The 26,074-nt window shown below is 40.0% G+C and overlaps 1 protein-coding gene across 32 annotated transcripts in view; it reads right to left on the reverse strand.

The window, feature by feature from the left end:
• Positions 1-6,221: 6,221 nt before the first annotated feature.
• Positions 6,222-26,074, reverse strand: part of ANK2 (ankyrin 2) — a 711,894-nt gene continuing 692,041 nt past the window's right edge. For 30 of the 32 annotated variants that reach the window (XM_040328781.1, XM_040328751.1, XM_040328698.1 and 27 more), the window contains 4 exons: positions 21,490-21,654; positions 19,393-19,569; positions 12,351-12,442; positions 6,222-8,308 (listed from right to left, as the gene is read on the reverse strand). In XM_040328781.1, coding sequence (XP_040184715.1) covers positions 8,125-8,308; positions 12,351-12,442; positions 19,393-19,569; positions 21,490-21,654 — 618 coding nt within the window. In that variant the 3' untranslated portion in view covers positions 6,222-8,124. The remainder of the gene's footprint in view (positions 8,309-12,350; positions 12,443-19,392; positions 19,570-21,489; positions 21,655-26,074) is intronic. The other 2 variants (XM_040328898.1, XM_040328914.1) reach the window with 2 other exon arrangements.

Genomic DNA, 26,074 nt, shown 5'->3' on the forward strand with positions numbered 1-26,074 from the left:
GAAATATTAAGTGGGACACTATTAAATAGAAATGTATGGATACCACCGAAAATGAGGGAATTTAGCACGAACACACACAACATAACAAGGAACGTATTTAGGATATGGGACACAATATTGAGACGGGAAAAATGGGAGTATAACTCTCCATTAATCCCATTAGCAGGCACAAATTTTTTTCCACCAGGTAACGGAACACGTTTTGGAAAACACTTAGGGGAGAAAAAATTAAAAGATATTGTTACACGGGGAAAAATTAAACTTAGACAAGAGATAAAAATAGGGGAAGGGGAACAAAGCATGAGTGAATGGGAGTATATGCAGTTAAAACATTTTGTGAGCACACTACCACAACCAATTAGGGAAGACAAGACACTATATCCAATAGAAAAAATATGCAGCATGGACAAGCCCCTGATACACGGTATATCAAAGGTATACGGGATACTAACAGAACTCGAGACCCAGGAAGCATTGCCCTTTTTAGAAAAATGGGAAAGCGACATTGGTAAAAAAATTGATAAAACACAAATGATAGGTGCAGTATATAACCATGCCGCGGACATTACCACCATAGAAGCAAATTATAAATGTATGGTACGATGGCACATGACCCCATCAAGAATGAATAAGATCCACCCTAGAAATTCAGAGTTATGTTGGAGAAACTGTAAACAAAAAGGAACAACGCTACATATATGGTGGGACTGCCCGAGAATACAGGAATATTGGAAAGAAATCTTGAAATATATCGCAGAAATAACAGGAGAGACGATTCTATGTAGCCCGCTGACCTGTTTGTTTCACGGAACTGAAAAAACAAAAAAACAATATGGAACAACTCTGGTCCCAGTGTTGTTAAACGCAGCTAAGGCTCTGATCCCCAAAAATTGGCTACACCCAAAGAGGCCATCAATTAAAGAGTGGATAGAAAGGGTGGAATATATAGAAGAGATGGAGTATCTTGCCTGCAGAGAGTTAGGAGAAGAGGACAGAAACAGGATGGTTTGGGAAAAGTGGAAAGTGTTCAAATCCACAGAAAAGTTCGTCCAGGGGACGACAGAAGCAGAAAGATGAAAAACCATAAAGAAGATTGCATGGCACACAGATCCGGGGGGGGGGGGGGGGGAAAGTGGGGGGGGGGAAAAGGGGGGCAAAAGAAAAAAGAAAAAAAAAAAAGGGGGGGAATAATAACGATATGCTAATGTAGTTAGATTCGTCAAGCGGGAAAACACCAACTTAACAGTTTAAAAATGTTAAATCTGTAATATCAAAAAAAAAAAAAACACAAAAAAAATAAAAAAAATAAACAAAAACCCACGAATGATGCGAAGCCGCAAGAGAGATGCTAAGGGCGGGCGAACCGTGAGCTAGCCTCTCGGCCATATGTGAGCAGAGTCTGACGTGAAAAAAAAAAAAAAAAAAAAAAAAAAAAAAAAAAAAAAAACAAAGACTGGGTGAGAGATCGCAGGCCCATGACTCTACCAGAGGCCGCGAAGTTGGCGGATGAATATGCGGATACTCGCAAGACAAACCAGGTCACACCACGGGTACAACCTCCTAACAGACCGATGACATCTAGCCCTCACTATCCACGCCAGGAGGACAACGAACAACGCTGCTTCCGGTGCAAACAGCTGGGTCACTTGAAGCAGAATTGCCCCCTGAATGACAACACCAGGTCAAATTGGTCTCAACCTGGGTACCGCCCACCAGCAGCAGCCCATTGTGTAGACTCGGCTTGGGATCCCCAGGAGCTGGGTCAGGAAGAACCATTGGGCACCCCTTACGAAGCCCTCATGGTACAATCTGTTATTACGGATAACAGGGAACACCATTGTCAGCTGGTCATGGGCGACAGCCATGAGCCGGAGGGGCCCTGGAGGGAGCTGGGCAGAAAGAGGCACTGCCGGCTACCCTCCAAGAAGAAAAGGTCCTGGAAGCCGTATAACAAGCTGACCTGGGAGGAGAAGAAGCGACTGGAGGAGAGAGAGTCACAGCGGGCGTCCCAGATGCGGGTCGAGATGTTCGCCAAGGGCCCACCTGTGGCCCCTTACACCACCACCACCCAGTTCCTGATGATGAAGGACCACATGGAGAGCCTGCAGGACATGAGCAAGCAGGAGCTGATCCGTGAGTACATGGAGCTGGAGGAGTGCATAAGCCGCATGGAGGAGGAGAACAACCACCTGAGGTCACAGCAGGCTGACCCCCCCAGGCTCCATGAACTGGAGATGGAGCAGGAGAAGCTCAAAGAGGAGAACCAGCGGCTGCGGAGGGAGCAGGGGGTGGCTGACCCTATGGGGCACTGATCCCCCCCCCGAACTTTGAGCACCAGTGCTACAGCATTTCAACAAATATAACTTTCTTTTTTTTTATGAATCTCCTGTGATTGTCACTTCAGAGCCATAACCTGCCCCCTCCCATAGCGGGACACCTAGACGGCGGCGCACAGACCCATTCGCCGTCTTCACACTGACTGCTGGTGACTCTGCAGATCGCACAAAGACTTGGGGACTGACCGGCGTGTGATCTGACGACCCGGTGGCATACCTGAGTCTGAAGCAGTTGCCAAGGGAGGTCAGTCACGCCAAACGGAGTTAACCTCGGACTAAAAGCTCTGAACCCGTCAACCCTACTGGACCAGGGAAGGTCCAACCGGGTTGCCGGAGCAGGGAGAAAAAGGGGGGCCATTGTGAAGCATATGCTTCAGTGTAATTCTCCCTGCTTGTTTAATGTGTGTGTGTGTGTTAGAGGGAAGGTGATTTCAGGTGTGACTCACTCCTCTGCTAACAGGCTGATTGAAATGTTAATGACCCTTCCTCAGCCAGCCCTATGTCAAAGGATAATTGATCTATTGTGTGTGTGAAGGAGACTTGTGTTTACTGTTTACTGTGATTAGAAGTGGCTCATGTTAATTATTCTGATTGCTTCATTGTGGTAATTATCTCTTCTATATGCGGGGCCAGGCTGTCTAGATAACGTATTCTGTTACAACTAGTAATTAACTCCACTGATGTCATTATCTAAAGAAAATGTGTTTTCAGGGTCGCTCCGAAGTGTCTGCCTAATAATCTGTACGGAAGCCCCAGTGTGAGGGGGCGGAGGTTGTCATTGCAACAGCTTTGTAAATTACATATAAGCTGTGTGTTGTACCATTAAAGTCTGTCTTGTTCCAGCAGTAAGCTTGACCCATGTGTGGCTTATTGGGTGATTCCAGGAATATTCCCCCTCGTGGAATATTGGGTGATTTTCTTTATGGGAAGAAGGGAAGACTTTGACGGGGATATCATTCTAATACCGTCACTAAATTAATACACATTTTTACCTGGGGTGCCCGAACTTTCGATCCCCACTGTACCTTGTCCAGACAGGTACTGTGTATAGGCTAGCTCAAGCAGCATATAGTAGTCGTGCTTGACATAAAAAAATGTTTTACCAAGTGCCAAAATAGGTTTCTTCCTTGGCATAGCTGAGAAAATGTCCAACTTCAGAGGAAACTAGCAAAAAAAACTAAGGCATGGTGTTTAGAGGCAGGGTTATGGTGGACAGGTCTTCACCTTTTTTGTTTTGTTTGCCAGTGTCCTGAAGGCAGCATCATAACCATACATCTATGATTTTTTTCACTAGTGTCCATCAATGGATGATAAAAGAAAAACATTTAAAGTTTGCAGAATGTTGGGTTAATGTTATAATTTGGGTTACAGGGGATGTTAAGTAGATGAGTCCAAAGGTAGGGCATCGCTCGCTGCACTATAAACATTGATCAGAGAGCTCTGTGCTGAAAACACCAGCATCAATCATCTGATGCTGAAGGGTAATATATCAAGAATTTTATGTTGTGTTCATGTAATTCCTTTGTATTCAAGATATACCAGCTCTGCATCTTTTTAATGATTTTCTTCTCAAAATAAATAGGAAGCAACATCAGAATACAAGAGCTGGTAGAGAATGTTTACTAACAGATCAGGGAAAGAACCTCTTTGCTAATATGACACAGAGAAGGAGGTACATTGGGGCAAAAAAGTATTTAGTCAGCCACCAATTGTGCAAGTTCTCCCACTTAAAAAGATGAGAGGCCTTTAATTGTTATCATAGGTTTACCTCAACTATGAGAGACAAAATGTGGAAACAAATCCAGACAATCACATTGTCTGATTTGAAAATAATTTATTTGCAAATTATGGTGGAACATAAGTATTTAGTCAATATCAAAAGTTAATCTCAATACTTTGTTATATATCCTTTGTTGGCAATGACAGAGGTCAAACGTTTTCTGTAAGTCTTCACAAGGTTGTCACACACTGTTGCTGGTATGTTGGCCTATTCCTCCATGCAGATCTCCTCTAGAGCAGTGATGTTTTGGGGCTGTTGCTGGGCAACATGGACTTTCAACTCCCTCCAAAGGTTTTCTATGGGGTTGAGATCTGGAGACTGGCTAGGCCACTCCAGGACCTTGAAATTCTTCTTACAAAGCCACTCCATGGTTGCCTGGGCGGTGTGTTTGGGATCATTGTCATGCTGAAAGACTCAGCCACGTTTTATCTTCAATGCCCTTTCTGATGGGAGGGGGTTTGCACTCAAAATCTCACGATACATGACCCTATTCATTCTTTCATGTACACGGATCAGTCACCCTGTTCCCTTTGCAGAGAAACAGCCCCAAAGCATGATGTTGCCACCCCCATGCTTCACAGTAGGTATGGTGTTCTTTGGTTGCAACTAGGCATTCTCTCTCCTCCAAACACGATGAGTTGTGTTTCTACCAAACAGTTCTACTTTGGTTTCATCTGACCATGTGACATTCTCCAATCCTCTTCTGGATCATCCAGGTGCTCTCTAGCAAACCTCGAAAATGTACTGGCTTAAGCAGGGGGACACGTCTGGCACTGCAGGATCTGAGTCCCTGGCGGCATAGTGTGTTACTGATGGTAGCCTTTGTTACGTTGGTCCCAGCTCTCTGCAGGTCATTCAGTAGGTCCCTCTTGTGTGGTTCTGGGATTTTTCTCACCGTTCTTGTGATCATTTTTACCCCATGGGGTGAGATCTTACGTGGAGCCCCAGATCGAGGGAGATTATCAGTGGTCTTGTATGTCTTCCATTTTCAAATTATTGCTCCAACAGTTGATTTATTCACACCAAGCGGCTTGCCTATTGCAGATTCAATCTTCCCAGCCTGATGAGGTCTACAATTTTGTTTCTGGTGTTCTTTGACAGCTCTTTGGTCTTTACCATAGTGGAGTTTGGAGTGTGACTGTTTGAGGTTGTGGACAGGTGTCTTTTATACTGATAACAATTTCAAACAGGTGCCATTAATACAGGTAATGAGTGGAGGACAGGTCTGTGAGAGACAGAAATCTTGCTTGTTTGTAGGTGACCAAATACTTATTTTCCACCATAATTTGCAAATAAAGTCTTTCCAAATCAGACAATGTGATTGCCTGGATTTGTTTCCACATTTTGTCTCTCATAGTTGAGGTATACCTATGATGACAATTACAGGCCTCTCTCGTCCTTTTAAGTGGGAGAACTTGCACAATTGGTGGCTGACTAAATACTTTTTTGCCCCACTGTAGGTCGTACAAGCCTTGGACAGCAGTACACTTTGCTTGTCTCTGTATGCCAAATTACAGTTGGTCTTAATTACTTTAAGTTTACATTTCCACAAACTGGAGGTAGTTATACTCAACTTGGCAGCAGGGCTTTTTGAATCAGGTGCAGGCCCTTTTAAAGGACCACCAGAAAAGTGGCACAAATACTTTATTGAATTTCTCCAATTTGTTTACATTTCTTCTATTTCATTATTTGGGACATCTTCATAGACGGCCCCTGTTATATTTTCTTCATGGAAATTCCTTGCCCTAGCAAGATCAAAAAGCTCAGGAATCTAGCTGATTCATGGCATGATAGTTAATGGTATAGATTCTGCTCTGGGCCACTAAATATGCAGCCTTCTTTCTTTTGTGGCCTCGTTTAATAAGGCAGCTCAAAAACCAATTTACATTAACTTATACTGTAACATCCCAAGAGATGTCAGCTATCATGAAACATAATAAAAATAATGCATTTTAATTGTAAAAATACCTCAATTGTTAAATAACGATTACTTACCATGCACTTTGAACATTGGTCACTACCTTATTAAACAGAGGCCAATATCTATAAATACTTGTAATACTCCTTTAAAGTATTTTACCAGATTACCAGACAGACACAAGCAATTCGTTTTTACATTGAACACTTTATTTAATTAAATGAGCCATTGTACACATTGCAGCTATGTATTGTTAGTGTGTTTTATTTTTGCCATTTGTAACTAAGACATGCCCTCATAGATAGAGTAAATTAGTGTTATCACCATGGGAACAAGATGCTGAGTCATCCACGTATATGCCAACTCTCACAGTAGTAAAATTAGATTTTTATGTAACAGAGCAGAACTTAAAAAATAGGAATCAGAACCCATAAAAGTGATTATGCTGTTACACAGACATCATCTGCACTGCAAGTAGCACAACAGGACTTTTTTTTTTGGTTTCTTTGTCAAACACTGGAACAGCCGCATAACTCATTATTCATGGTATATGACCTCACTTTGGCTACTGAGAAAGTAATTTAGCAATGTTTGTGCCAAAAATAAAATAAAGTTACACATTAGGTCATTTTAATTAAATAAACCAAAGAATTATTTAGTGTTGTTACGTTTACAAGGGATTTAAAGAAATCCTATTAATTTACAATTGACATTCATCTCTCTCGGTGGGTCTTTTCCCTCCTGATTCCTTAAGAGCATAGGCCTGATTTGATTTAATATTTTTTTCATGTTATTTATAAATTAGCAACATAGGTTAATGCTGTGTTTTGTTCTTTGTTTTCTCCCCAATCTCTACTTACATTAAATAAACGGGTTTAAAATGTATAGTGCTTATATGCATTTATTTATATATATATATTTGTACGTTAAAAGGCTACAGAGTTTAAACCACAAGAATAAGGTACATAAGACAAAAAATATTTCCTTTTTTTATAATCCCTTCTTTTAAAAAAAAAGTGCATAAATGCTATAACCATTTTCAAGGATTTGTTTCCGATGTAAAAACATAAAAAATAGAACTGAAACCTGCCTTGTGTCTTCAACTTTTTGACATAAAAATAAAGTACAGAAATAGAAGAGGACACATTTTTGTGAAAACTGCTTGCTCAGTGCTAAGGGGGTTTACAAGTTCAACACATGATTATAGGAGTTTTATTCCATTTCATTTGATGCCACATGCATGTGCCATAAGAAATCCTGATAAACACGGTGACTTCTTAATTATTATTTTACTTAACTTGGGAAATATCTTTCCCATTATTATTATTTACAGTGCTATGACCAGCAGACATTTCCACTAGTTATAAGACAATATGGTCTGCTAAAGCATTGACTGGAGCAAGTATATTTGTTGTAGAGTAACTGACTCTACTACAAGTCCAGTTTAGAATAGCTTGAATATGTGTGTATGCCTTTATATAAGCAGCTAGCAGATTGGTTATTTGATTACGTTTCATCTTCAGGAAACCTCACTGATGTCTTAGAACCACTGACATTAGAGTAACCTGGAGCTTTAATGGTTGTATGTGGATGCTTTGAATCCTGTTCTAAATGCCCCAAGCAATACCAAGTCTCTGAACAGTCACTTTCATTCACTACTTTGCCTTCCACTAAGCAAAGTGTAGTCAAGGCCTGCAGGAGAGTTTGAAATCTTCTAATCCAAGCACATTCACTTTGTGTATGTAGCACTGTCAGGTCCATCCTTTTTTTAAAGTTGCCTTGGCAGACACTTTGAAGAGGCCTGTGGACGAAGCTAACATGTTGGAGAAAGAGGTCAAACTAAACTCATTTAAAATGGAAAAAGAAAATAATAAAATGGGGTATACCATCCAAAGGATGCTATCTTTGGTCACAAATAATCTTTGCATTTACAGACAGACACACAAAGCTGATCATTTGTTTACAACATTTGCAGAACAGGCGTGCCAGTATCACCCAGTGGATGCCACTTATGGCCCTTGTGCGTGAGGAGAATGTATCGTTTGCATACTGACTACGGATATGTGTTGTAAGTGTGGCTCAGCAGCCTCTCATTTGGCCTCTTGCTCACTGTTTTCTCCGCAGAAGCGGGTGAGAAGTTGCTGGAGGTCAGTATGGAGGGAATCCTTGTGGAAGGCTTCAGGAACATCCTCCAAATGCTCAACGAAAACATGTTTCCCATGCTGGTCCTTCACCACAGTCCTCTTCTGTGTTCTGGCTTTATTCATCATTGTTCTGTAGAGTAAAACACAATTATTTAGTGAAAATGTATATTCGAAAAAGGGTGATGAACTTTTTAAAACCGATAAAAATACTAGAAAATTCTGTAGAATGTTTTTTGTGCCCTAGGTTATAAGCAGCATAATAATTAAATGGAAAGAAAGCTACGTTAGTATTTTTCTGCAAATGTTGACACACTTAAACCTTTGCGACAGTCTTGACAATTAATGTTTCTGAAAGAAGGACTCTTAGAAAACTGGCAATGGCACCACTTCATGACATTATTTGTGTCTGTGTAAAGAATTCTAGTCACAAAAGGGCATTCAGGGACAGCTCAATTCCTCTTCAAGTTCTCCTCTGTACAATCACAAGATGCTAAAAAATTACAGTTGCTTGCATGCAAAATCAGGTATGTTCAGCATCTGTGGTGCTTATATCACTGGCAGTAAAGTATATAACACTATAGCCCTGAAACTACCATAATGACTCACTGAGTTTAGTAAAAAAAAACAATCCTCTTTGTTGTATGCATCACTAAAAGAAAAGCACAACCATTATTATGATCTTCTAATCATTCAATTTGGTGTGGTCTACTCCTTAGAAGTTAAAGCTGAACACCAAAACCCTACAAAAGCTCCAAAAATAATTGATAAAAAAATGAACAACAAGCATGTATATAAAATATGCTGCCATGAAGTTATTAAACAATTAATAAAAATTAAGTAGCATAAATAAATGAACTTGTCTTTACATGCTCATGTAATCCCTACACAGCTGGGATGGCCAGAAACAGAAGTACATCAACCTCTGGTTTTACAGTATGATAGAAACCAAAAGTACTTTGGCAATTCAGCTACTGTCTATGTTATGTGCTAATAAGTTTTGGTCTAGGAAAAATACTTCAAGGTATAGTCTCCAAACATGAATCCGTAGGCCAATAAAGGACGAATGTCAACAAGACATAATGAAAACCTTCAATGAAAGATGTTTTTAATGACTGATCACTTTAGGTTAAAAGCCAGGATGATAAGGGCAGACACAGTCCTCTGCATGTTTTTCTACCTCCTATATTGCAATAGGAACATCATTTTAAATAAATAATTTACATTAAAGATAGAAATACTAAATGTGTAATTTATGTAGAATACCACCCCTTCTGCTGGACGTGCAAGGATTCCAGATGCATATTGTTTTGAAAAAGAAAACTCTAGCCACAGAGCTTGTAACTAGAGACTTGGAACATCATATCATGCAAACTTACAGCAGAAGAGGGAGCCCTAAGTGTTATGTTTCTGGAGGGAGAGCAGACAATTTATCCCTAGGTCCAGGTGATTACTCAACTGCATGACAGTGTTAAAAAAAGATGTAAGCACGCTCTACTTTCATGCATTACTGTTTTCTCTACACTGAGTTTTACTTCAAATTGTTGTTCCTATCTGCACCTATATGCAGATAAATGTGCATTGCTTTGTGTGTGTTGTGTTTAACAGCAGAAAATGACACACTTCTCCCTTTCTTCCTGAAATGTTGGTCTTCATTCTGATGTTGGTTCTCATTCATTCTCATGTTGGCATTCATTCTTTGCAGGTGTGGTCTAACAATAGTTAGTAAGCTGTCAAAGGTGGACACTGACAGTCTGGTAAAGTTGTAAAGTTTATCAGGATAGGTTCTAATTTCCTCATACATCAGGACAAAATATACCTTAATTAGATGCTGGGATGTTAGGGGATGTTCCCATCTTTGCCCCTCTCACTTCCTCCATATCTGCCTCAGAGCCAGTACACACCAGAACACAGTGCTCAAAGAGAGCATTCCATGTGCATTTCTCACACCCAAGGTGATTGCACTGCCCTTGCAATCTGCATGGGGGTGCCAATGTATTGGTGATGGTACCCCAAACACAGATCACAAATGCAGTGCTTTGTGGGCACCAAACTGCAAGGCAGCACAGTACCATATTGTTTGGTGTGGTGCATTTTGTACATGCACTACCTTTTCCACAGTCTAGTGTGATTTAGAATCCATTCAAATGAACAGGTTATCAAACTACATGGAGTTGGAATTGCATTGGAATTATTATGCGATCATAGTATTAACCTACCCTCAATCTTCTCCTCTCAAGCAGGAAGCAATGTTAACCAGCAGTTTTGCTCTGCACTCCATTTCAATTGCACTGCTCTATCTTCTTTGCTCGGAAAACTACCAACAAATTGGAAGAGGAGGTGTCTGGGGTATAACATCCCCCACAAGAATAGAATATTGAGAAAAAAGTCTAAAAACATTGACACTCGAAAACACACCTAAACGTAGCTAAACTCATTTACAAACCGCAACTATCTGCAGGAAATATTTCAACTTCTTCAAGTGCAGATTGCATGGCATTTAGCTGCCTTCAGATACGAACATCTCTATGAATGTAGTCTAAGTCAGCTTGTTAAACACACTGTATGTCTTGTTAATATAGTTCTGAATATACTTAGCTGGTCAAATGCATGCACCTTTATAATAAAATAGTGCTGTTTTACATCTGCAAAAGCTCCATTGGGTGCTCAGTATTTTGAGATACAAGCACATCTAAGAAACATCTATTTATTTTGTTAATTAATCAGCCAATGGCTTGTCATCTCTAATATTTACTATGTCAGCTTGAGTGGTGTTCCAGATGGTTCCCATTAAGCAGGATTTTGAGACGAATTTTAAGTAGGATTTTCATTTAGATGTTTGTTTTCACATAAATCTCTCAAAACAGGTTGTATCACACTGCTGTTATAGACAATTGCAAAAGTGTCAGTATTATTACTTTGCACAGACAATAGGGACTCATCTGCTTCATAATAAGTTGACAGTACCTCTGCTATATAACACTGATAGTGATTGTGATTACATCCCTCCGTTGTCACCAAAGGTTTTATTTTAAAAAATTTAATTAGATTTTAGGAACTACTAAACTAGGACATGTTCAGCCAAGGCACACGATTAGCAATTACAATAAGGCTGCCTCTAAATGTACTTGTTTTGGTGAGAGTCCGAATCCATTTAGAGATTCAAGCAGCCTCTGTTGAGCAGAGGAGAGTACACACATAACAGCAGAAAGCTGCTGGTAATGCTTTATTGAATTCCTCGTATATCTTTTGAGGGCTCCAACTCTGAAATCGTTGTGCCCAAGTCTGCAGGTCCATTCACCAGCCAGCATTACATAAAGAGGGACAACCTCTCTCTCTCTCTCTCTCTCTGTCTCTCTCTCTCTCGCTCTCTCTCTCTCTCTCTATATCTATATATATATATATATATATATATATATATATATATATATATGTACACTCCAGCCTACTGAAGATAAAGCCCTGAAGTGCATACCAGCTCAGGGCTCCAGTGTTTTGTCAAGGTATAGTTGTAGTGCACCAGTCAACCCCATTCAATTTTGTTTGTGACTGGGTAATCAGGGAACTCCTTTTGTTCACATGTGTGTAATGCAGGAAGGGCATTCATAAACACATCAATTTTAAGCTTTTTGTTTTCTGCATACAGGGCCTAATGTTTTAAATGTACTAAAGAAGTTCTTTACACTAACTAATCACATTTAAGCAGATTTTGGCAAGTTAAATCGACCTCTTGGCTTAAGCATAGCTGCATTGTTCCCTGGAAAGCACTAACTTTTTAGATTATGACATATATGTTACACACACCAAAAAAAAAAAGTTATAATGTTATTTCTAAGTTTAGTATAGTATTAAAAGCAATACACAACATCATTTATTTCTTATTTAGTTTTCTTCACAAGATTATGTTTAGTGTGTATGTTTATATAAAGCTAATTCTTTTTTTCTTAGAATAATGCTAAATATTGTATGAGAATTCAGTTGTGTTCATGCTGCATACAGCAGAGACAGCCACTGATGGCTCACAAAGTAACCTTATGGAGCAACTCAGTAAGTCAGTGATTGTTAGTTTTATGAATGATTGCCTGTCTTCCTAGTCCATAGGATCTAATGTTGAAAGCTTGCAAATTGTTAGTTCCACTGCAATCTATTAAGGTCGGTGCCATGCCAGCCCAAACCTTTTTATAACAGATCCATCCTCTTTGGTAATCTGTGTTTCCGTTAAATTGGGAAGGTGAACCCTTACATCTCCGCCTGCATAGTTTAGAGCCTAGAAAAACAAACAGCACTGTAAGAATAGAATAAGCCTCACAGTGGCATGATCAGTATGCCCTGAGTTCAGGCTATGGACAAACCATTTACACACAGCTAGAAAAGATTCACAAGAGTACTGTAACTCTGTGCAAAAATAATCTATAATATAAGTGGGTATTATTATTATCTGAATTTTTTGGGGGGCTTTCACTCTTATACAAGTATGTTAGAGAATATCCATTACATATACCATATAATGGAAGTAAAGTTACAAAAATACAGCCTCTTATTTCCCTCAGAACTAAGCAGTACACATAGGTTAAATTATAGATTGACACCACAGTTTGAGATTTGTCAGTTGTCTGACACATGCATTGAATTTAAATGGCACTTGTCAATATTTTTTTCATTTTTTTGTTTTAAGAAAACCTGCCATTGCTTAGCTTTGCTTCAGAAAATGCTAGTTGCCTGACTGACTTTGAACAAGTAAGCAGATAAGAATTTCTGTGTTTTATGTGTGTCTTAAAGTGGAACTTTAATTATAAAAATAAAAAATTGCAAACAGCAGGTAGGTGGCACTGTGCCAGATGGAGTGGCATCTGTTAGGGAAAATGTCCCCTCATGGACTCCCTCAATGTCTCAGAGGTATCAGCTGTCCAGTTGGACACTGCAACTTCTGGTGACCTTTGACAGCCATCTTGGTTTGGGACTTTATAAATTAGGGTACCTGCATCATTTAGGTGTGCCTGGAGAAAGTGGCAGGTTGGAGACAAAGACCCTGCTTCTTAGGGAAAGTAAATAGCAAACAGAAAGACTCCTGCTGAGCAGGGTCAGTACAGAGACAATTCCTGAACATTCCTGAACCAGGAACGTGGGGCTCTTCCTAGCAGTAGTGCTGTGCCATCCCAGCGCAACTGACACTCCTCCAATGGAAGCCATACTCTGATAATACAGGCCCAAGCCTGGTGATATTCTAGTGATGCCTGTCCCCATTGCACATTGAGCTGCGCAAGTGCAGCTCAGTGTACAGTTCCAGCAACTGCTAAGATGATTAACTCCCCACACATGCAGGGAGTGATGCCATCTCAGTCCAGTTAATCAAAGTGGCTACGATCAGAACTCGGCTGAAGATGTCAGTGGCCAGTGAGGGAACTCCAGGACACCAGAGTGCAGAGTTTTTTTTTCCTTGCACATGATTGGGTATTCATTGCAAAGTGACATTTTCCACATTCACTAAGCTCTAGGAAAAACTTTCTTGCAAAGTAAACAGTCTATTTGCCTTTGATAAATCAAACCTAGTGATTGAGAAAGTACTAGTGCCAGAGCACTAGCATAACAGCTTAGAATAAAAAATGTTCACAAAAAGGTTAGCAAGGACAGTCTGCATAATTCTCTTATGACATATTGGGCATACTGTCCATGGGCAATTTGAGGCAACTATAGACTTGGGCAGTGTAGTATAACTCTCAAATACTGCAACCAGACCAATGAAAGAAGAATTGTAATTGGTTGATATGTATTAAACAACTTTCAAAACTTTGCGGTAACTTGCTGTAATGCATGTTACGTGCATTGGTGTGTTGCACTTCCATTCACTCTGAACTTTGCCCCCCCTCCACGTACCTTTCTTAACACACCTGTGTTGCAGCACAGTACTATGCACAGTAATGCACCACTGTGTGCTGTAGTGCACTACATTGGTAAACATAGTAAAAATAGTGCTTAGTCTAAGTAAATATGCTGCTCAAGCTAAAATGTACATACATAGCTGTATATGAGTTAGAGGTTTTAATTGCCTCTCTCCCTCCCTCATAGATTGAGCAGTGATTCTCCCCCTTTCCTGATCATTAAATGATCCTCCTCATTCCCCCTCCTTGTCTTAGTTTTGACTGATCTCCCTCCCTTCCCCTTCCTGCCAGAGCATTACCTGATCCTGCCCCCCCAACCACTTCCTGCCTTGCCATTGACGCTTATCCCTCCTCTTTCCCTCCTTGCCTGAGCAGTGATTTATTAAACTAAAACTGCTAAGGGCTGCCATAATTATTGTCTTATTTGCACACTGTTCTTTGAGAGACGACAATTCAGTGTTTTCTCAATTGTTTACCTGCACTTCACGGCTGTGTTGATATCCACCCTCCCTTTGTGTTTGCTCAGATAATGCAAACATAATAGACAAATCTACTGCTGCTTTTTTTAGAAATTGCTAGCTGCTTTGCTCTCATGTTCATCCTGTGGGTTTCACTAGTGAGTTGCTCACCCCAGGCAACCATGCATGTTGGGACTTCTGACTTTACTGGCAGTATGCTTATTCTGGGTCAGTGATTTACCTAGTAGTAAACCCATAGAATAAATATGTCAGGCAGAGAAATTGAAACGTCAACACCCATATTTCAGTAATGACAGGTTTCATTTTTAAAATTGTTGCTTATTGTATGATTTAACACACTACATTGCCTGCTTTCTCCATATTCATTGGTGGTCAGGCTGACCTTAGAAAAGTAGAAAAGACAAGCGACTGTCAGGACAGGTTGCTATACATTCATTCAGGCTTGCATACAATGATGTAATGATGACTCTTGAGGCTGTTTTATGCAAAGCTAAGATCACACAAAAACAAATTCAACTTAATCAATGTGTTTATTTTAGGTACTATGTTTAGTTTTGAAAGTAGAAAGAAAAATAATAAACATTTTATTATTTATCAGCTAGACCAGTGGTCTCTAAACTGCAACCCTTTGCTTACTTTTATCCAGCCCTTGGGACACTATTCCTCCCTCTGACATCTACAGTGAGATAGTATTCTTTCCTCCCACTGACGTCAATGATGAAGCATAAATTCTTCCACTGACACCAATAATGGGGCACTAGTCCTCCCACTGAGACAAATGATTTGAAACCTTCTCCATCTAACCACAGGGATGGAATGTAACGTTTTACTCCCACTGACCACCAAGCCTGAGGCATTATCTACCACCCCTGTCCACAGTCTGAAACCCTTAAAGCCTCAAGGACAGTAAACTGGCCCTTTGTTTAGAAAGTCTTGAGACCCCTGAGCTAGACTGAAACCTTTAATGAGCAAATCATTGAGGCCAAAGTTGACCTTCTAGTCACATGCTGATCCTCTGTCACGTGATAGATACAGCCAGACAGTAGCATATACTTAGTAGGTACATGGTACAGCCAGACAGTAGCATATCCTTAGTAGGTACTTGGTACAGCCAGACAGTAGCATATCCTTAGTAGGTACATGGTACAGCCAGACAGTAACATATCCTTAGTAGGTACATGGCACAGCCAGACAGTAGCATATCCTTAGTAGTTACATGGTTACACATGCCAAACAAAAGCATACATCCCAATTCTAGGACTACAGAACTTTGAAAAAGTACCCATGCCCATTCATGTGGAAGGAAAATTATAGATGGTTTTCAATTTTTTTTACAACTAAATATATGAAAAGTGTGGCGTGCATTTGTATTCAGTCCCCTTTACTCTGATACCCCTAACTTAAATCTAGTGGAACCAATTGCCTTCAGATGTCACCAAATTAGCAAATAGAGTATATATGTGTGTAATTTAATGTCAGTATAAATGCAGCTGTTCTGTTTGTTAGAAAACCTTAGTGAACAAACAGCGTCATGAAGGCCAAGGAACAAACCAGACAGGTCAGGGATACAGTTGTGGAGAAATTTAAAGCAGGGTTAGGTTATAAGAAAATATTCCAAGCTTTGAACATCATGGAGCATTGTTCAATCCATCATCCAAAAATGGAAAGAGTATGGCACAACTGCGAACCTACCAAGACATGGCCGTCCACCTAAACTGACAGGCCGGGCAAGGAGAGCATTAATCAGAGAAGCAGCCAAGAGGCCCATGGTAACTCTGGAGGAGCTGCAGAGATTCACAGCTCAGGTGGGAGAATCTGTTCATAGGACAACTATTAGAAGTGCACTCCACAAATATGCTTATTATGGAAGAGTGAACAAAGAAGAAAGGGGTGGGACTTTATATGAGCCATGCATCCAAGTAGATAGCACGATTAAAATGAAATATGGTGATAACCTAATATAATGGAACTATGAGCATTACATGAAGGCATTACGTAAACTTTATGGAAGAGTGGCAAGAAGAAAGGCATTGTTGAAAGAAAGCCATAAGTCCCGTTCACAGTTTGCGAGAAGCCATGTGGGGGACACAGCAAACATGTGGAAGAAGGTTAACAAGGTAAAAAAGTGATAAGCGCTCCAGGTATGTGTCAAATTACAACCAAAGTATATACGTGAATGAATGGACCACAATCAGAAAATGAGTGACCAAACTCAAAATGTGCAGTGCGTGCCAAAAAATAATAATAAGAAAATATATTCAGATGTGATAGATTATAGGGATGTCCAGTCCTCTGTGAATCTAAAATCACTGTGATGATCACACATAAATAAATATATAAAAATAAATATATAAACTGAATATATATACATATATATAATATGGAATAGTGTAAAAGTAAGTGAGCGAATGTATAAAAGTGCAAAAGTGATGCTAATAAAGCAGTCTATAGGTGGAGATGATGGGATGTTTCCATAAAAGGTATCTGTGTAGAAGGCAGCAGTTTAAAAATCCTCATGAGTGTTGTAGTGCCCTTACCATGAAGGTGCTATATGTGCGCATATAGAGATATCCCTCCGGGTCTCCGATCACCCCTGTCCTGGGATCAGTCAGTGTACGTTGTACCAGCAGCTGTATTCCATTAAGGTGTCCTGGGCGCGTATCTACTGATGTCCTCACATATAGCACCTTCATGGTAAGGGCACTACAACACTCATGAGGATTTTTAAACTGCTGCCTTCTACACAGATACCTTTTATGGAAACATCCCATCATCTCCACCTATAGACTGCTTTATTAGCATCACTTTTGCACTTTTATACATTCGCTCACTTACTTTTACACTATTCCATATTATATATATGTATATATATTCAGTTTATATATTTATTTTTATATATTTATTTATGTGTGATCATCACAGTGATTTTAGATTCACAGAGGACTGGACATCCCTATAATCTATCACATCTGAATATATTTTCTTATTATTATTTTTTGGCACGCACTGCACATTTTGAGTTTGGTCACTCATTTTCTGATTGTGGTCCATTCATTCACGTATATACTTTGGTTGTAATTTGACACATACCTGGAGCGCTTATCACTTTTTTACCTTGTTATCCTTTTTTTTGTGTTATGTGAACACTTTTAGATATAGCTGCCCCGGGCAATATTTACAATATTTACACTATTTTTACACATTTTGTTTACTCACAGTAGCGCATTGGAACTAAATATTTATTTTTCATGTGGAAGAAGGTGCTCTGGTCAGATGAGACCACAATTGAACTTACATTTTGTCCTGAAAGCAAAACGCTATGTGTGGTGAAAAATTACCACTGCACATCACCCTGAACACACCACCCCCACAGTGAAACATGGTGGTGGCATCATCATTATGTGGGTATGCTTTTCTTCAGCAGGGACAGGAAAGCTGGTCAGAGTTGATGGGAAGATGGATGTAGCCAAATACAGGGCAAACCTGTTAGAGTCTGTAAAAGACTTGAGACTGGGGCAGAGGTTCACCTTCCAAAAGGACAACAACCCTAAATATACAGCCAGCTACTTTGGAATAGTTTATATCAAAGCATATTCGTGTGTTAGAATGGCCCAGTCAAAGTCCAGACCTAAATCCAATTGAGAATCTGTGGCAAGACCTGATAAAATGCTGTTCACAGATGCTCTCCATCCAATCTGACTGTAAACTATTTTGCAAAAAAAAAAGATAAAGATTCACTCTCTAGATGTGCAAAGCTGCTAGAGACATACCCCAAAAGACTTGCAGCTGTAATTGCAGCGAAAGGTGGTTCTACAAAGTATTAACTCAAGGGGGCTCAATACAAATGCATGCCTCACTTTTCAGATATTTATTTGTAAAAAAAAAAAAAAAAACATTTAACTTCCACTTCACAATTATGTGCCACTTTGTGTTGGTCTGTCACATAAAATCCCAATAAAATAAATTTACGTTTTTTGGTTGTAACGTGACAAAATGTGGAAGATTTCGAAGGGGTATAAATACTTTTTTAAGGCACTGTCTATGTATCTAGATAATGTGAGCACTTAGTGACTGCAATTTCTTTCAGAAAAGCAGCAGCCCTACCAATTTCAGTCATACTACTACTAATGAGTGAGAGTCCACACTTGCTCCTCCATAGGACATAGACAGTCCTTCAGGTGCAGATGTGAAATGTCCGCTTTTCAACGATCTGCTTTAATACATTTTCTGTATATGTTCATATCAAACCTTCAGCACAGCAGTAATATTTACAGCATCCCTGTAGTACTATCATTTCAAAATATTATATGTTATTTGCCAGCCTAGACTGAGGGATATTTACATTTGTCAATCTATTTACAAAGAGTTCATCCTACTGGATGTTGTCAGCTTAATTAACAGATTGTATGTGAGGCTTCGATTGACTTTACAAATATCACAATTCTCTGCACTGGTCTTTATAATGCTTAGTTTATAAGAGGTTTAATTTTAATGTAAATATCAGGGTTCATTTGGTAAAAAGATTAATTCAAAACTGCACAGTGATCTAGCATGTTGTTTGTTTTAACCCTTACTGTCCATGAGAAACCCAGAGTGCAATAGATAACTTTGGTAGCTGAATGAGCAGAAGCTTTAGAAGTTCTACTTGGAGTTCAGTTTCTAACAGTCAAACACATGCTGCAAACATACAAGTATGGAATGCAGTATGGTAGTTGTAGAACAAACGATGCTCTACTCAGAAGCAGCTAATCAGACGTTGCTATGATATTAGAGATAAGAAAAGTAATAAGGTTGCTGAAGAAGTAGAAAAGCATGACTATATTCTACTTACAGTAGAAACTACTTAACTACCATAATACCTGTTCAAAATCATCTTTGGCTGATGGCAGATCTGTTGCTAAACTAAGGTCTCCAAGATACTTTTCTGTCCTTTCTCCATGGACCATGGTGGTCTTCACAACCTTGCTGACCTTACGTCCATCCACTGGTTCCATTTCGAATACTGATGATGAAACTCGGGGTTCATAGAATGAAATCTGGTGACACAATTTATTTTAACCTTTAGATCGATTTATTTACTGCCTTGTGCATTTTATTGCCCCTCAAAGCTGTATATGCCATTAGCCTTTTTTCCCTGTAAAAAAAAGTCCTCATAATGTTGTCTTGCACATATGAGGCTTCAGATGATTTACTCTTGTTTATGTGGGAAGTGGTGGTGGGGGATAGCAATAGAAATATTCAAGGAAAATGGTTCACAAAGCATAATCATAAAACAATCAACTTTAGATATCTGCCCAAATCATGAAGGACTGAATTTGCTATACATACAAGAATGCTCTTATATGACCCAGATTTGAATTGGAGAGTGGATAATAGAAGCACAGAATGATGCAGATATTGTACAACTATATTTTTGTATATTTATACTGATATACATCAAATATATACATCAAAGAGCAAAAATATAAAGACTAATTTTAACATAGAAACAAACTAATTTCAATAATAACCAGCATTGCCACTACAGAAACATAGAGTCCAGCTCTCCTCCTTTGATCAAAGCAGAAGCAGGCAGCAAAAGAATGTAATGCATTACTTCAATAAAACACGTGCAAAGAGATTATTTTGATTTTGATTCATATTGCACTTTTTTCAAGTTGTATACTTCCTCAAAGTGTGTATTTAGGTCCTTAGGATTTGTTTTCTGCATTAACAAACATATGGTATGAACTACCAGAAAATGTAGTGACAAAATCAACAGTAGCACAATTAAAGATGGTTGAGTAAGCACAGATGTACTCTTACTCAAAAAAATAAATAATAAATAAAAAATAGGCACACTAGTAGGACCACTTGACCTTTATCTGCTTTTGGTATTCTATTTCAACGGTTTCATAGCTGAACTAACTGCTTAAAGTGGTTGTAAACCCTTTACAACCACTTTTGCCTACAGGTAAGCTTGTAATAAAGCTTACCCGTAGCTACCGTTAATTTCTCCTAAACTTGCATAGTTTAGGAGATTTTTTACTGTATACTCATGTGTCGACGTCATTGTCACATCCGCACTGAGACGGCTTGTAGGTGCCATTTTTTCAGCTAGTGTGGCTCCCGGGCAATGCTATGCATACTAGCTCATGCCTTTGTGTTGCTGTTTTCTTTTTTTTGTCCCCATGGATTTACAACCACTTTAACTCCTTCCAGCCAAGCGTAAACTGATTTGGGGGTAATCCCGGGATGATGCCTGCAGCTGCAAAATGAAGTTCAATCCTTCCGAGCATGCGTCGACTTGATTCTGAGCATGCATGGATTTTTCTCCGATGGAGTTCCACACAGACGATCGTATTTTTCTATCGTTTTTTTTAACCATAGGAAAAATTTAAAACATGTTCTATTTTTTTTCACCGATGGAAAGACTGATGGGGCCCACACACAATCAGTTTGTCCGATGAAAAAAGTCCATCAGCCTGTTTTCATCGGACAAACCCGATCATGTGTACACGTCTTAATAGGACCCTTTGTATGATTTTTGGAATAGGTAACAAAGAGAAAAAAATACAGCAGGGGCCTTCCGGGGGGGAGAGAGCACTGGGAATCAAGAGATGGGAGCCCAGAGTTGGGCTTTAGATATATCTTTAATTTTGTAACATATACTGCATATTGTACCTTAGGAAAAATGTACTATGTATTGACATATAATTTGTAGGGATATTTTAGGTGTTTTTAAGTAAAGCAACATAAAACTATTGCTTGTTAAATAGCAGTTCTCTGATGTCTATATGTTAATGCATTGTTAGCTGCTGAAAGATGTATAGCAGCAAATAACTGAGCTGATCAAGTGACCTTTTATAAGAAATCATGTAATGTTTTATTAATTATCACTAATGAAATGTAAAGCATACCTTTAATGAAACATGGAATTCTGTAGTCTTGTTAACACTGTATTTTTCTGGACTTACCTGAGAATGTTCACTGTCACTCTTGAGTACAGTTCGTTTAACAACCTTTGAGACAGAATCTCCTTCTTCAAATGTCACTGGCTCATGAGCTGCCCCCTGTGCCACCACTTCTTCTTTCTCTGTGCCATCAGGTAAAACAAATCTTCTAATAATTTTCCGAGTCACCTGCACAGGTAAAAAATGAACCATGTTTTGCAGTTGAGAAAAGTTAAACATATGCATTTTTGCTCAAGTTATAATGTAGAAAATGGATCTAGTGCCTCCAGGGCCTTCCAATGACTGACTCAGAACAAGTATGCAGATAAGGAGTTCTGACTTAATTTTGACTTTCCGATGTGTATATTTATTCCAGGTCAGTGTCTCAGAGAATTGAAGCACGAGACAACCAGGAAACTAGGATTTTCCAAAGGTCAGCAATAGGGGCATCCATATTTTTTTAGCACAGGTTTATTTTACTTAGAGTAGAAAAAACTAATTTAATGGTAAGTCATTCATAAAAACTTTTATCTTTGCAATAGATAAACTAGTGTTAAGCCTGCATTCAATCAAGTGTGAGGCCCCGTACACACGGCCGAGGAACTCGACGTGCCAAACACATCGAGTTCCTCGGCCAGTTCAGCCCTGAAGCCGCCAAGGAGCTCGGCGGGCCGAGAGCTCCCATAGAACAACGAGGAAATAGAGAACATGTTCTCTATTTCCTCGTCGAGCTCCTCGTCGGCTTCCTCGGCGAAATTGTACACACGGCCGGGTTTCTCGGCAGAGTTCAGCCAGAAACTCGGTCGGAAGCTGAATTCTGCCGAGGAAACTGGTCGTGTGTACGGGGCCTGATAGTACTATAATAATTACAGATTTGGTGGAAGATGATATTAGAGTATTCCTTAACACTGTAAAGTAGTATTAAACCCTCATTGTTATATTGTTCTTTGCATTAAGCTCTAACAGCAAGTATACAGTATAGTTTTCATTTCTTTGCTGTGCCCAACATTCTTACTTTTTAGTTGCATTGAGTTCCGATAAGTGCTTCCCTATACTTTTGGTCAAGGAGCATAACCTGAGCACAGCAGAGATCTAAATCTTCTGTACTATATATCCCATGATTCTTTGTGTGTTTCCCAGCCCTTAGCCAAACACAGCACCCATACTGCTCATGTGTCAGCCAAACACAGCATCAGCGCACAGCACGGGTAGCAGCCTGTGCTACGCATCTATTGGCCAAACAGCACCAGAGTGCTAGTGGCCCCTACAGTGCATGTGTCTCCGGAGTAGCAGCATATGTAGGTTCAATCTGGGCCAGGAGAACACACATCAGGGTGGCTACAGGAAGACAAAGAAGACACCCTATAGGCAAAAACTCCACACAGCAGGAGAGCAAGGCTGATCATCCTTTAAAGATTGCACACAATAGGGATAAAGTAAACATGTACAGTGTATATAAAAAATCTACACACCCCTGTTAAAATGTCAGGTTTCTGTGATGTAAAAAAAAAATTGACAAATATAAATAATTTCCACCTTTAACCACTTCCATACCAGGCACTTACACACCTTCCGGCCAAAGCCAATTTCAGCTTTCAGCATTTAAATGACAATTGCGCGGTCATGCTACACTGTACCCAAATGAAATTTTTATCATTTTTATCATTTTGTTCCCACAAATAGAGCTTTCTTTTGGTGGTATTTGATCACCTCTGCGATTTTTATTTTTTGCGCAACAACTAAAAAAACGACCAAAATTTTTGAAAAAAATTATGTTTTTATTTTTTTCTGTACATTTTTTTTGTAAATGCACTGATGGGCACCGATGAGGTGGCACTGATGGGCACCGATGAGGTGGCACTGATGGGCACTGATAGGCAGCACTGATGGGTACTGATAGGCGGCACTGGTATGCTTCACTGATGTGCATTCATAGGCAGCACTGATGGGCACTCATAGGCAGCACTGATGGGCACTCATAGGCGGCACTGATGGGCACTCATAGGCGGCACTGGGCAGGAGGCTCTTTACCGAGATCGGAGATGCAGGGTGTCAGACTGACACCCCGCATCACCGATCGCCGGCATGAAATCCTCAATAGACGTCCAGTCAGGATTTCACAACCACTTCCCGGATGTCAATTGTACATTGACTGGGCGGGAAGTGGTTAATGTGACCTATAAACTGTACAACTCAATTGAAAATCAATTTGAAATCTTATAGGGGGTGGGGGGTAAAACTAAAATAATGTGGTTGCGTAAGTGTGCAAACCCTCTTATAACGGGGGATGCAGCTGTGTTCTGAATTAGGCAAACACATTCAAACTCATGGTAAATAGGAGTCAGTACACACCTTCAATCATTTAACCACTTAACCCCCGGACCATATTGCTGGTCAAAGACCAGAGTACTTTTTGCGATTCGGCACTGCGTCGCTTTAACTGACAATTGCGTGGTCGTGCGACGTGGCTCCCAAACAAAATTGGCGTCCTTTTTTTCCCACAAATAGAGCTTTCTTTTGGTGGTTTTCGTTTTTTAGTTTTTGCGCTATAAACAAAAATAGAGCGACAATTTTGAAAAAAAATAATATTTTTTACTTTTTGCTATAATAAATATCCCCCAAAAATATATAAAAAAAATGTTTTTCCTCAGTTAAGGCTGATACGTATTCTTCTACATATTTTTCGTAAAAAAAAATCGCAATAAGCGTTAATTGATTGGTTTGCGCAAAAGTTATAGCGTTTACTAAATAGGGGGTATTTTTATTAATATTTTTTTTTTACTAGTAATGGCGGGCGATCAGCGATTTTTTCGGTACTGCGACATTATGGTGGACACTTTCGGACACTTTTGACACATTTTTGGGACCATTGGCATTTTTATAGCGATCAGTGCTCTAAAAATGCATTGGATTACTATAAAAATGCCACTGGCAGTGAAGGGGTTAACACTAGGGGGTGGGGAAGGGGTTAAGTATGTCCCTGGGTGTGTTCTAACTGTAGGGGGGTGGCCTCACTAGGGGAAATCACTGATCTTCTGTTCATACATTGTATGAACAAAGGATTAGCATTTCCCCCCCTGACAGGATCGGGAGCTGTGTGTCCCGGTCCCCGCTCTGTTATGAGCGATTGCGTGTGCCCGGCGGCGATCGCGCCCGCCGGACACGCGCACGGGAGCGAGCGGGGGGGCGCTCGCCCCTAGTGGCCTGCGAAAGAGCCGACGTAGAGCTACGGGCTCTCGCGCAGGAGAGCCAACCTGCTGCCATAGAATGACGCCGGCAGGTCGGCAAGTAGTTAAAGTGCCTCTGATTAACCCCAAATAAAGTTCAGCTGTTCTAGTAGGTATTTCCTGACATTTTCTTAGTCACATCCTACAGAAGAAGCCATGGTCCACAGAGAGCTTCCAAAGCATCAGAGGGATCTCATTGTTAAAAGGTATCAGTCAGGAGAAGGGTACAAAAGAATTTCCAAGGCATTAGATATACCAAGGAACACAGTGAAGACAGTCATCATCAACTGGAGAAATATGGCACAACAGTGACATTACCAAGAACTGGACATCCCTCCAAAATTGACGAAAAGACAAGAAGAAAATTGTCCAGGGAGGCTGCCAAGAGGCCTACAGCAACATTAAAGGAGCTGCAGGAATATCTGGCAAGTACTGGCTGTGTGGTACATGTGACAACAATCGCCTGTATTCTTCATATGTCTGGGCTATGGGGTAGAGAGGCAAGACGGAAGCCTTTTCTTACGAAGAAAAACATCCAAACCTGGCTAAATTTTGCAAAAACACATCTCCCAAAAGCATGAGGGAAAATGTAAAATTTTTTTAAGAAGATGAGGACAGCCGCACTCCATGAGCTATGATTAAGCACTGTATGACAGTGTGAAACACGTCAGCTGTGTCTTTCTGATTTTTGCTGTGACATGTCAGTTTTGTGACTTATTTTATTAAAAAGAAACGCTTTTTTGGAGTGCGGCTGTCCTCATCTTCTTCAACAAATTTTGCATGCTATTGCATTGCCAGCACCCAGGGTTTTGGATTTGGTGAGAGATTTCTTTTGGTCTATCGGAGCGGTCACCCTTCTCCCCATGAGGGAAAATGTGTTATGGTCTGATGAAACCAAGATTGAACTTTTTGGCTATATTTCCAAAAGATATGTTTGGCACAAAAACAACATTATACATCACCAAAAGAACACCATACACACAGTGAAGCATGGTGGTGGCAGCATCATGCTTTGGGGTTGTTTTTCTATAGCTGAAACAGGGGCCTTAGTCAAGGTAGAGGGAAATATGAACAGTTCCAAATACAAGTCATTGTTTGCACAAAACCTTCAGGCTTCTGCTAGAAAGCTGAACATGAAGAGGAGCTTCATCTTTTAGAATGACAAGGACCCAAAGCATACATCCAAATCAACAAAGGAATGGCTTCACCAGAAGAAGATTAAAGTTTTGGAATGGCCCAGCCTGAGCCAAGACCTGAATCCGATTGAAAACCTGTAGGGTGATCTAACCTGTAGGGCTGTGCACAGGAGATGCCATCGCAATCTTTGGAGATTTGGAGTGTTTTAGCAAAGAAGAGTGGGCAAATATTCAAGTCAAGTCAAG

Source organism: Rana temporaria, chromosome 1, assembly GCF_905171775.1.
Source record: "Rana temporaria chromosome 1, aRanTem1.1, whole genome shotgun sequence".
NCBI classification, from domain to species: Eukaryota; Metazoa; Chordata; class Amphibia; order Anura; family Ranidae; genus Rana; species Rana temporaria.